This window comes from Lepidochelys olivacea (assembly GCF_965140295.1).
Source record: "Lepidochelys olivacea isolate rLepOli2 genome assembly, chromosome: 20".
Classification (NCBI taxonomy): domain Eukaryota; kingdom Metazoa; phylum Chordata; order Testudines; family Cheloniidae; genus Lepidochelys; species Lepidochelys olivacea.
In genome coordinates, this window is record NC_140430.1 from 3,202,705 (window position 1) to 3,215,009 (window position 12,305).

Here is a 12,305-nt window from a genome sequence, read left to right on the forward strand (position 1 = left end):
GATCTCAAAGCGCTTTATCAATGGAGAGCTCTAGCTGAGAGCCAGGCTTTACTGTGTCAGGAATAGACCTTCAATGACAAATGGGATTGAACCACAAACACAGTGGGTGGCCCCATCTTGAGTGGGCCGTACACCCCACGGGGCTGGTCTGTCTTTTCCCCCTGACACTCTGGCAAATGTGTGTGTAACTTGCCATGCCAGTAAAGTCTCTTTGAATTTGTAACGACTCTGGGTGGGCTTTTCAAAGTAGCCCGAAGCGTGGGGTGGGGTGTTAGGTGCCTAAATCCCTTTGACTTCAGGTTCAGATGTCAAATGCCCTCTGGGCTCCTTCCATCCTCCTAGCCTCCAGCGCTGAAGTCGGTTCCTGGCTGCACCAAATGAAATAAAGGTCTTTCTGAAGCGGCCTTTTGACTCAGGTTATTTATTAAGGCAAAGTGATGCAACCACCTCCTGATGGGAGGGAGAAAAGACGAAAGGGCTGGGATGGGCTCTCTGGCTCAGAACATTCGGCGGCCCTGGAAAATTCCTGTGCTAAACTTGGAGGCTTTTTCCTCTGGAACACATCCGTCCTGGTAGACGTTCTGCATGCCCTGTTGGTACTCCTTTAACCAGACTCTTTTCATCCATCCGAACAGATGCAGCAAACCCTCCAGCGCTCCCTGAAACTTTCCTTCTCAACCTTTCTCCCAAACCTTCGTTTGCCAGCCTTGGGGTCGGGCCACCCAACATTTGCCCTCCCACGAGGATAAACTTGAGAAATCCATAGCTCGCCACGCACCCATGAGCGCCTCAGCGGGCTAAAATAACCCTTTGGGATTTTTTTCTTTTTTGAGAGACGCTTTTCCGTCCTGTAGGCTCTGCAAGGGTTGGACAGATGCCTCCGAGCTGCAGCCACCTCTTGGGGGGAGAGAGCCAGGCTTTCTGCCCCAGCAGCCGTACAGGCCAGAAAGTCCTGGGAGGTGGTGAAATTAATAGGTTTTTTAAGGGGGAAAAGGGGTCTTTACGATGTAGCCTAGCCTCCTGTGTAACCAAGGCCAGAGAGTTTCATTCCTTCCCTGACCTCTAAGGTCTAATTCCAGGGTCAGTTTCCTGAACTGGAATTGTGTGTGTGTGTGTGTGTGTTCACAAACACACCTACACGTGCGAAAAAGAGAAAGTGGCAGGGGATCAACAAGAGGCCAGAGCCGATTTACGTCCTGTCCTGAGTGACACCTCTGGGCCGGTGCTCACCGCAACCCCCGCACTGGGTTGTTGCTCACAACCACTTCCTGTGGCAGCGGTTGAGTGGAAGGCTAGAAGGGGGGTTCCAGGGTTGAGTACTGAGCCACAGCCTGGAGTGGTATCGAGCGGCGTTGGGTGAGCGAAGACGTCAGTCCTGGCCGTGCCGTCCTCTGACCTCTCTCTCGCCAGAGCCAGCCCGGGCCCTAGCTCTGCGCTGCGGCTTTCTTCAGCTTATGCAAGACGTGCGGCCCGTGGGGTCGGGCTGCCGCTTACCCCTCACGGCTCTGTCCTGTTGCATCGCTAGGGGAACCTGCCTCAACCCCTCCTTTCCCAGCAGCCACCTTGGATACGGCCAGCCCGTCCCTTTGGGCACCTCAGCGCTTTGCTCCTACTTGGAGAAGCTCAGCTGAGCACAGATGATACCTGCTCCCCCTACACAACTCCTTTGCCTGAGGGCAGGCAAAGGGGCCGTACGTTAGCAGCAGTACTGGCTGCTCTCCCCTGGTACACCTCCAGCCAGCCAGCTCTCAACCCTGCATCTCAGCTATCCCGTTCCTGCACTTGGGGAAGGGCGTTCAGCCATCTCTGTGCTCCCCCCATTCCGCTCAGCCCTCAGTGTAAGTGAGTGGAGCCCTGAGGCTGCTCTGACAGGTTACACACGGTTTCCCAGAGGTCATGGGGGGCTGAGAATACCCATGATGCAGTGTGCTCCAGCCAAGTCCCTGACCTGCCCCCCACGCTGGGGGCTGGGAGCAGAGCTGTTGCAGAATTAATACACCAGCCATGGAGAGGCACCTGATCCTGAGAAACAGGCCCATAGCTTCTGTAATAAAATTCTGGCTGTCAGTTGAGACCTCTGTTTGCAGCCTGAGCCTGTCGTCATCAGGGACCTGCCGGAGACGTGTTCTCTGCGCTTAGCAAGAATCCCTTGGATGTATTCGCTTGACTGAGAAAGAACAGGAGTGTTTCTTCCCAGGACTGGTTAGACTTTGTGCAGTTGGCTGGAGAGCTGGGTGACTTGTGTTGCAGAAGTAATGCTGGTTGGTGGTAGAGGTGCGAAGAACAGGAACCAGATCTTCGGTGGCTTCCTTCTTTTTCTTCTAGGATGAGCAAGATCTGATTTTTTTTCAGAATTACAAAGAGCCAAGAATAAACTGCCCTTAAATCTCGGGCAAGGCGTGTTGGACAGGCAGACCGGGTATAGGGATAGGACTGGCTGTGTGGAACAGGGGCGGGTTGCTCTGTGGGCTGGACGCAGAAGACTGGGCTTCTGTTCCCAGCCTGCCCCTGACTCACTGCGTCACCTTGGGCAAAGCCAGGAAATAAATGATAATTCGAGCCTTCATCTCTCTCTGGATCTCAGCTCTCTGTCTCACAAACGGGGGGTATAAATAATCCCACAGCGGGAAGGGCAGGGCTGTCTAGTGGGTAGAGCGCTGGATGGAATTTAAACCCGAGTGCCGTTCCCAGCTTGGGCACTGGCCTTGGGCAAGTTTCTTCCTCTCTCTCTCTGCCTCCGTTTCCCACCCCCTTTTCTCTTTCTTGCTTTTTTGACTATTGTAGAATCAGAGCAGTGTTGGGCCAGGTCACCTAGACCAGCCCTGACCAGGCTTCGTCCAACCAAAAGCCTCCAGCAACAGGGACTGTTGGACTCAGCTTCCAGAGCTTAACTCCCCCGAGAGAGAGTGATCCTACTATCTAACCTGGAGCTAGAAGAAGAAGCCCATTGCTTCTTGTCCTGCCTTCAGTGGACATGGAGAATACTTGATCACCCTTAACGTAGTTGAAGACCGTTATGGGTCATCTTTCGTCAAGACTAGACTGCCCAGTTATTTTAACCTTTCCTCATAGGTCAGGTTTTCTCAACCTTTGATCATTTTTGTTGCTTTTCTCTGGACTCTCTCCACTTTGTCCATATCTTTCTTTAAGCGTGGTGCCCAACGCTGGCCACAGTACTCCAGCTGGGGCCTCACCAGTGCCTCGTAGAGTGGGACAGTTACCTCCCGAGTCTTATGTACGACCCTCCTGTTAATACACCCTAGAAGGGTATTGTCCTTTTCCCACACGTGCATCGCATTCTTGGCTGTTCAATTTGTGATCCACTGTAATCTCAGGACCTTTTCAGCAGTATGACTGTCTAGCCAGTTATTCCCCATGTTGCATTTGTGCGTTTGATTTTGCGCTTGTCTTTATTACGTTTCATCATGTTGATTTCAGACCAAGTCTCCAAATGGTCAAGGTCCTTTTGAGTTTTAATCCTGTACTGTAACATGCTTGCAACTCCTTCTAGCTTGGTGTCCTCCAGAAATGTTACATGCATTGTCCAACTCCTCCGTGAAAATATTGACAAGTACTGGATCTAGGACACACCCCATGGGACCGCACTGCATACATCTCCCCATTTGACAGCGAACCACTGTACAGCCCCTGCCACAGTGGGGCCCTATTCTCGGTTGAGGCTTGTAGGCTCTGGCATACTATTGACTAGCATGTGATTTGTTGGTAGCACAAACCCTGAGTGAGCTTGTTCTAACATTCCCGCAGTGGTCAAGGTAAAAATGTGACTCCTGGTAGCAAACTGGAAATATTTGGCAGTTATGCAGCTGTTTACGTCTTCAAAAGGTTGTGCAAACATGAGCTAATTCCCTCCTCCCACATCCCTCCGCCAGAGAAGACTCAGCTTCTGTCTACACTACAGCCGATGTCGGCAAAACCTACATCGCTCGGGGTGTGACTGTTCCCATCCCCACCAGTGGGATAAGTTACGCTGTGGTAAGCGTCCGTGTGCGCAGCACGCTGTCGGTGAGGGAGCTTCTCTCTCAGACATCGCTTCGGCTGCTTGCGGAGGTGGTTTGTTGAGCATCTTCACCAGATGCTCTGGAGTGGGAGCTGATTGGGGGAGGAGCACCCACAGAGTCAGTGCCTATGTGTATAGACATACCCTTATTCTGTCCTCTTGGGGGCAGATACCAAAAATCTGTGTGTTTTTTTTTTTTTTTTTTTAAGGTGATTTGCTGAATGCCTCTTTTCGCAGTTGCCCCTTGACTCTAAGGAGCTTTCCAGGGCTTGGGCACCATTCAGTTTATTTTACCAGCTGACTGAAGATAAGCAGGAGCCCTTTAACTCACAACGTAAATAAATACAACAACCCGAGTGTCCGGGGAAAGGCCCTCCTCTGGAGCTTGAAAACCTCTTGCAATAGCTTCCTGTGTCTCCGCTCTCTGTGATGCGTGTCTTGGGAGCATCTCATGGACATCGCAAGGGGGGGGAGTGCGAGGTGCTGCCCTCGAGTTCCTCCTCTAGCTGTGCTCTCGCTCACGCTGGCGTGTCTGCACTGTAGCAAAGGAAAAGGCATCTTCTGAACTTGGGTTCAAATAACAGGGAAGCCTCAGCGACTTGGGTGAGCAGGTTGAGTTCACGCCCACAGAGGAGCCTGGGCTTGGACTGGAGTTGCTAACCCAAGTTAAAACCTGAGTTTGCCGTGTCGTCTTTGCTGTTTTACGCCATATTAGCTAACGTGGGTTAAGAACAGATCCACCCCTCCAGGGAAGACACCCTAAACAGGATCACACTGCGAAGCAGCGGTCCAGCTCCACACAGAGTGATGGGACTGGTGTTAGCGGTGGGTGAGTTGTAACTCACGCCGCTCCATCCTTGCTGCATCACTCCCACATCAGCAGCAATTGACCCAACCGGCAACTTGAGCTGAAAGCACCACTTAACCTAGAGGGGTGTGTGTGAGAGTTGGAGTAGGGGCTATACCCTGAGCTGCCAGTGCAGAGAAGACATCCCTGGGTGGGCCCCAGCTGAAATCAGGGTCCTATGGTGGTCGGTGTTTTACAAACACTTTGTGAGAGAGAGCATCTGTGATGTGCGCGTGTGAGTGTGTGTGCCCTTGCACGCGCACCATGTACCTAAGTAAACTGGTGCAAACCCCACGTGACTTCACTGGCTGGTTTTTCCCCAGCTGAGGACCTGGCCTGGCTTTGCTCAGCTGGGAGCTCTGTTGTCCGTTTGCACTTGTTAGCCGCCTTGCATGTAAAACGGCTGTGGCTTTTGCCCGGCAGCCTCTTGACATCCTGCCCCTGGTCCAGCCTCGCTTGCGTGCACCCAGGGATATTAATAGGGATTCCTGCTTGCTTTACATCTGCTGAGGAAGCATGAGTGGCGGCTAAGCTGTCAACACGTGCAAGGGGCTGAGAAGCCCCTATCTTCTGGGATTGTCAGAGGGGCTTTTCTCACGCCAGTCTGGCACCGGGGGCTTCAGCTGACTCACATCCTCCTTATCTTGCTGGCAAGGAGAGTGATTTGTTTTGAAACCTGGGCTTGCAAGGGCTGCTGCTGCGTGCAGCCTCAGGGAGGGACATAGCCCTGCAAGGGGGCAGCACCATTTGCATTGCAGAATCAGACTCCTGTGGCATCCAGGGCTGATGAAATGTTGTCTGTTAACAGATTCCCCAGCTCTCCGTTAAGTATTCCCCTGCAAAGGGAGCTTAACTCTAAGCATGGGAGTGGTCCCCGTGGAGTGTGTACATGGGAGATTGTACCGGTTTAATTGGCTTAAATTAAACTGGGGCAACTATTCTGTGTAGGGGAGGGGTCAGATTTTCAAAAGATCCTAAGTCCCCTGGAGTTCAATAGGACTGAAGTTGCCTACGTCACTTTCGGATGCTTTTGAACATTTTACCCAAGGCTTGCTGCAGGGGCGGTGTGGCTTAGTGGATAGAACATTGGCCTGGATCCGCGGGAGCTGGGTTTGATTCCTGGCCCTCTTTCCATCCCCTGCACCAGCAAGTCACTTCCCTGTGCCTCAGTTTCCCCAGCTCTGAGAATAAGACTACCAGCCTTCTCTGTAAAGTGCTTTGAGAGCTACTGATAAGAGCGTTGTTAATGCAGATTACAAAAAGGAATGTGTTACTGAGATGCAATGGTAATAAACCCTCCCTGAGGGACTCCCAGCCAGCCGGAGGCACTGCAGCCCGGGTAGAAGGTTTGCCTTGTTGATGCCACAGCCCACTTAGCTGCCGACACATCGGTCAAATGGGTCTGGTGCATGCGGAGCGAGCGGCCTGCTTTTATCTGTTCTGCAGCCATCTGGGGCCCTGGTGTCTGCATGGTGACAGTTCCCGTCGGGAGAGATGCGTTTGTCTCTGCCCGCGCGCTGCGGGGCAGTGAATGATCAATGTGAATCTGTCAGAGGAGCTGGTTTTCAAAAAGTGCCCTCTGAAATTCAGCCACCTTGAAGGCCTCTTGAGGCAAGCACCCGAAAATGGAAGATCTTGGCCTGGGGCTGCTGGAAAATGTCGGCTCTCTGCTCACTTGCTTCTCGTCTCCAGCATTCTGATGCTAAGCGTGCTCCCTTGCCCCCGGGCATCCCAGGCGCGTCACAATGAAAGTCCTCGGCTGCTGGTTTGGAGTTGTTTGGGGAGGAGATGGGGCCAGGTCTTCAGAGGGTATAAAGTGGGCAGCACCCCGGGACGTGGCGGATCTATGCCAGTGTGTACCAGTTTAGGAAACTGACCCGCTTGTCTAGTGGTTGTGGCCAGGGGCAGGGAGTGGGGAATAGAGATTCCGGACGCCTGGGTTCTAATCTCAGCTAACTGTGTAGCCGGGGACGGGGCTCCTTTCCCCCAGCTGCTATAGGGATGTTACCGATCTCTGAGGTATCCCTGGATGTGGAGCGGTAGGTGCTATGTAGGGACAGAGTCATGGTGTCTGTCTGCTTTGGATTGGCCTGAGGCTGCACCCTGTATATGGCGGGGGCTAAATTGTTCCTAGCGGGCAAGAATCCTGGGCCGGAGCTCTCCTCTGTGAGCAGCATCCCCAGACCGTCCTCGTGGCTTTGCAGCATGCTCCTGGCAGCTCAAAGAGGCAAGAGGCAGGGTAGGTTTGTGGAAATTAACTGGAAGCGTATGCGAGATCCTGGAGTGGATTTTCCCGAGATTGCTCCCCTTTGGCAAACTTGCCCGCGGTTCCGCATCTCCCTCTCCCCCTCCCCCCTCCTGCTGCTTGGGCCTGGAAGAGAACCTCCCCCTCCCTCCACGTTATTGTGTATTATGTAGCCTCTGGAGGCCCCCTCTGAGATCAGGGTCCCCACTGTTCTAAAGGCTGCACAGACTCCTCATGAGCGACCACCCCTACCCGGAAGAGCTCACAGTCTAACTAGGCCAGACTGATGAAGAGAGGGGAAGGGAAACGGAGGCACGCGGCGGGGAAGTGACTTCCCCAGGACCACGCAGCAGAGCCACGGCTCGAACCCAGGTCTGTGGAGTCCCAGCTCAGTGCACTGTCCCAAAGCGAAGATCAGCTTCCCCCTGGACTCTAACCAGCGACGTTCACGGACGGTGGCTGCCGTGCGGCTGCAGCTCTCCCTGAAAACGGCAGTAGGGTTCTGGAGGGCAGAAGCATTTCCTCCCCACATCCCCGATCGGTCCGAGGTGACCTGGCCCAATGTGGACACAGCTATACCAGTGTAAAAGTGTTTATATTGGTATCACTAATTGTCGGGAGGGAAGGTCCGCTAGACCAGTCTAAGTGCATCTCCGTTAGGGGTTGTACGGGGTGGCTCTTTTAGTTGAAAATGCACCCCGTCGCCATCATACGTACACCAGTATGATACCGGTGTGCAGGCCAGGCCTTAGGCTGTGAGCTTCTGGGTGCACGGGCTGTCTATTTTTGTTGTGTTTGTACAGTGCCTAGCACAATGGTGCCTTGATCCAGGCCTGGGGGCGCAATCCCAATGCTAAATAATAAGAATCGGGGTTGTGGCTGTAACCTGGGAAAGTGCAGTCTTCTCAGCACTCGGGTAAGTCTCCCAAGTGGGTTTTATTTGAATGTTCCTTTCCGTCTCTGACACTCAAGCCACGTAGCTTGTGAAGTCTCCAGTCCTCGCTTCGTGCCCTCTTATCTCTTCACTTGTAGCTTTTCCCCATTTTTATGTGTCTTTGGGCTGGTGCCAGATCAGTTACAGGCTGCATTTGTGGGGGGAAGAATTGCTTCTTTTCAAGTGGTTTTCTGAGGTTAAAAATTCATGTCTAAGTCAGCCCTTTGGGGTGTACCGCAAGCTTGTCACATGTAATAAATTGGCTCATTTATTAACGAGCAAATGCAGTTGAAAGGAAACAAAGTGGCTTGTAAATTAATCCTGCCCCATTTGTGATAAGTAGTTGATCTGCTCTTTCCACAGGGATAATGGGCAGGGAGATCCGTTTTGACTGATCGACACTGTGCTTCCTATGGGTGCCTTCCCTTGACCTGTTTGGAAACACGGCTAATTAACCCTTAATTTGCAGTTATTCTGAGCCTAGGAGAGTGGTTTTATTTAGATAGAGCTCTCTTTAGAGACAGATGCTATTGTGCAGGAGCTGTTAAGAAGGCTCTTAACCTACGGAGTTGCCTGGTTATAAATCAAACAGCGTTCTCCTCCAGAAGGGAAAAGAGAGGGAGATGCAAAGACAAGCAATGGCAGAGTTTGGAACAGAACCCAGGAGCCCTGGGTGCCCGTTCCTTGCTCTAATCACTAGATCCCTCTCCCCTTTCAGAGCCAGGAGTAGAACTAGGGGTCCTAGCTCCCAGTCCCTCCCTGTTCTAACCCACTAGGCCAAATAGAAACCGGAGGGGCCGTATAAACAGAATCCTTCCTAATGGGTGGCCTTTTAAAGTCACTGCAACCGAAACAAACAAACAAAGAGGAATAAATGTTGCCCCCTTAGAGGCCGGGGGATTCGTGCAAAGAGTTGTTGGGGCTGCATGTTCCTGTCTGGATCCGTTAGCCTGGTTTCCTCGTGGCATTGAAATGTTTTCCTGCCTCCGTCGCATGAGGCAGAGAAACAGGGCTCCGTGTTTCACGGCCTGAGCTTTTCTGATGGCTTGTAGGTTTTGCTGTTAGCCGGGAGCTTGGCACACTGGGTCTGAACTTCCCTTTCGAGTAGCCAAGTGATGATTGGCTGTTTCGAGCCTGTGCGAGTGAGGCTGGAGGGCAGGGAGATGCGTGAAGACCTCTGTCTAGGAACTATGCTGAATAGGTCTCGTTCAGGGTTAAGAAAAATACAGGAGGCAGGCCGGCCCTGTGAGAAGAGGAGTGCATGTCTGTGTGTCTCCTACCCCCGCCTCTCCTCGTGCCAGTTCCACCCCGAGGCTCTTCTCTTCTCAGCCAAACAAAATGAAAATCGAATCAACGCCCCTTCTTCCCAGTTCCCTGCACCATTCGCTGGTGCATGGAATGAACCCTGTGAAAGGGAGCAGTTGCCCCGGAGCCCTGGCCTGGACAAACCCTTTTCCCCCAGGGACTGGGGCTGGCAGAGGCCTTGCCCTGACCGAACTCGCTAGCCCATCAGCTCAAGCGAACGACTTTCGGATGCACCCTCCGTGAGCGAGTGCGTCTGCAGCTGAAGGAGAAATCGTGCGTCAACGCGGGAAAACTCCAGTTCCTTCATGTCCCACTCCACAGGGATGTCACGTCCCCTTTCCCCTCCCTGCTACGTTGCACCTTCTTCCCAGTGGGTCTCTAAGCTTGGAACTCGCTCTCTTCTCCGTTCAGCGACACATCTCCATGACTTCCTGCATCCACGGCCGTCCCTATTCTGTGCTTGAGCTGTCCTCCCACATACCCCTCCGGCTGGGTTAGACCGCCACCCGCGTGGGACAGGGACTGCCTCTATGGTTGTAAAGCACCCTGTTACATTTACGCCACTCTGCAAAATGATGGTCAAAATGGCACTGTCTGACTGGGCAGATTGCCTCCCTGTGCAGTCAGCCCTACTCACTGGCTTTGTTCGTGAGCCCCGGGTGCCCCGCAGAGCCCAGACCGCTGCAGGAGCTGGATTCTCTTCCTCCTGGTGCAGGATTCCACCCTCCAGTCCAGCGCCAAAGCGGAGTGGTGATGCTGGCACCGTGCGTGGCAGGCTGTGGCATGGCCGGGATGGCTGTTGCGGGAGGGGAGAGGGCACAGCACAGCTGGTTAGGGGAACTGGAGACCTGCCTTCAATTCTTTGCTCTCCTGGGGTGATCTTGGGCAAGTCTCTCTCTGTTCCTCATGGGAATAATGATCCGTCCGCATCTCTCCGAGGGGCCGTGTTGGGGTTGGATACTGTGTTGGCGGGCAGCCCCTAAGTTAGGATGCAGAGCTAATCACAACCCATGCTATGCCCTGGAATGGCTGCCCCAGGCAGGGAACCCCACAAGGCACCCGTTGCTGGGCGCTTCCTCTGTCCCTTGGGTTCCCTTTCCCGTGTGGCAGGCTCCCTTTCCTGTCAAGGCCCCATTCTCGGGGGGAATGGGCACGTCAGGAACACTGTGGATGTGTCCGTTCTGGTCTGCCCCGGGCAGCCTGGCAGCTTCGAGACGTGTGTCCCGGGCTGTAGGAAGGAGCCGGCTGACGCGCCCTGTCGGATGGGGGAGACTGGGTGACGCTGGGCCAGGGAGGGTGGCGCAGGAAGGAGGGGTCGCTCTCGGGGGTGAAGTTTGCTGTGTCTGACGAGCTGGTCAGTAAAAGTGCTGTGTGAACAGTGGGTTCTGTTTCCTTACTGGGGTGAAATATCTACACCGATGCCCACATGGGTAGGGAGACGGAGCCACCCGCCGGGGGCCAAAGCTGCAGCCAGGGCACTGGTTCCCTCCGCCGCTGTTAATCTGGTCTCTCCCTTTGCTCTGCATGGGATACTGGATCCTTGCAAATCCGGCCCCTCTCAGCGCGTCCCTGCACAGAGGAGCCCAGGCGGGACCCACCCTGTGTGGCTGCATTACCTGTACCCCGTCCCCGGGGAGTTTGAGCCTGGCTGCCTGGTGTGCTGTATTTGTTGGATCTCGGGAGTGAAGCTGGGTGGAGTGGGGGCAGTGCTTTGGATGGGAGACCCTAGCTATGGCTCCCCGCAGGAGCGCCGGCCTGTGGGATTGTGGGATAGCATTGGTAGACTCTTGGGACATGAGTCTGGGGGACCTGGGCCCAAGCTGCGTCCACACTGCAAAACAAGAGGCTTGGCCCCCCCGCCTTGCCCAGTCCTAGAGCCTGGGCCAAGGGGATTCACTATTCGCCAGATAGAGTTGTGTGTAGATGGAAGGGGGCTTTGGGCTCAAGCCAGAGTCGGAGCCCGGGGTTTGTGCAGTGTAGACATGCTCATGGGAGTCCGATTTTTCAAAAGCAGCCAAGTGACAGTAGCACTGAAGTCTCACTGGAAACGAGTGCAGTTTGGTCTCCTTGCCCCACGCCCCAGCCGTGCATGTGAACGTGGGTTCTGCGCACGTGGGAGGGTTTGGTGTGGGAACGATGGGGGGCGGGGGCGGTAAGAGCATGCAGTAAACCTGCAGTGTAGACATCCCCCAGGTCTGTCTTGCAAATGGCACGGTTCTCCCTCGGCTCCAGTTGCGTGTGGCTTTGTGCTGACTGTGGGTGTTTGCATCAGAGCCCAGCGGGTATGAAATGCGAGTGGGTCCTTTTGCACTGGTGGGAGTGGCAGGGCGCTGGGAGGAAGGGAGGGATCCTGATCGGGGAGCTGCCAGGGGCTGGGTTCTCGTTGCTTGCGTGGGCCAGGCCCAGCCGCAGCCTCTGGTCCTTGCTGCAGCTGCCAGGTGTTGCTGTGTCGAGCGATTCCCTTCCCCTCTCTGCTCAATCTCTCTTGTGTTCTGCTCTCTTCCAGGTCCGCAGAGCAAGGTGTCACGGTGCCAACCCAATGAGCATAACTGCCTGGGCACGGAGCTGTGCATACCCATGAGCAAGCTGTGCAACGGCCTTCAGGACTGCTTCGACGGCTCGGACGAGGGGTCGCACTGCCGGGGTAGGGGAGCACCGACCGGTCCCCGGGGCAGCCCGCACCTCGCTCTGGGCTGAGAGACTCCGCCGTCGGGTGGGAGGGGGGTAGGAAAAATGCCTCCGTAGTGCGTGCGGCCACACGGGCTGTTAGCAGGACGTGGCCCCGGTAGGAACCGCGATTCGCCGCGGCGTGTTCGCACAAGAGCGGTGCACTCGTGGAGGTACTTCAGTGCGACACCCCCCCCGCCCCGCCCATCGTCAACGCGTCCTGGGGGCTGTGGGTTAGAAGACCTTGAAGGTTCCCTTCTGCAGGAGAAATGGCGATTGCTCCTGCCCC

The 12,305-nt window shown here is 54.7% G+C and overlaps 1 protein-coding gene across 2 annotated transcripts in view; it reads left to right on the plus strand.

Moving 5' to 3' along the window:
* Positions 1–12,305, plus strand: part of LRP1 (LDL receptor related protein 1) — a 180,609-nt gene that overhangs the window by 44,136 nt on the left and 124,168 nt on the right. For both annotated transcript variants that reach the window (XM_084610262.1, XM_084610263.1), the window contains exon 3: positions 11,856–11,993. In XM_084610262.1, coding sequence (XP_084466388.1) covers positions 11,856–11,993 — 138 coding nt within the window. The remainder of the gene's footprint in view (positions 1–11,855; positions 11,994–12,305) is intronic.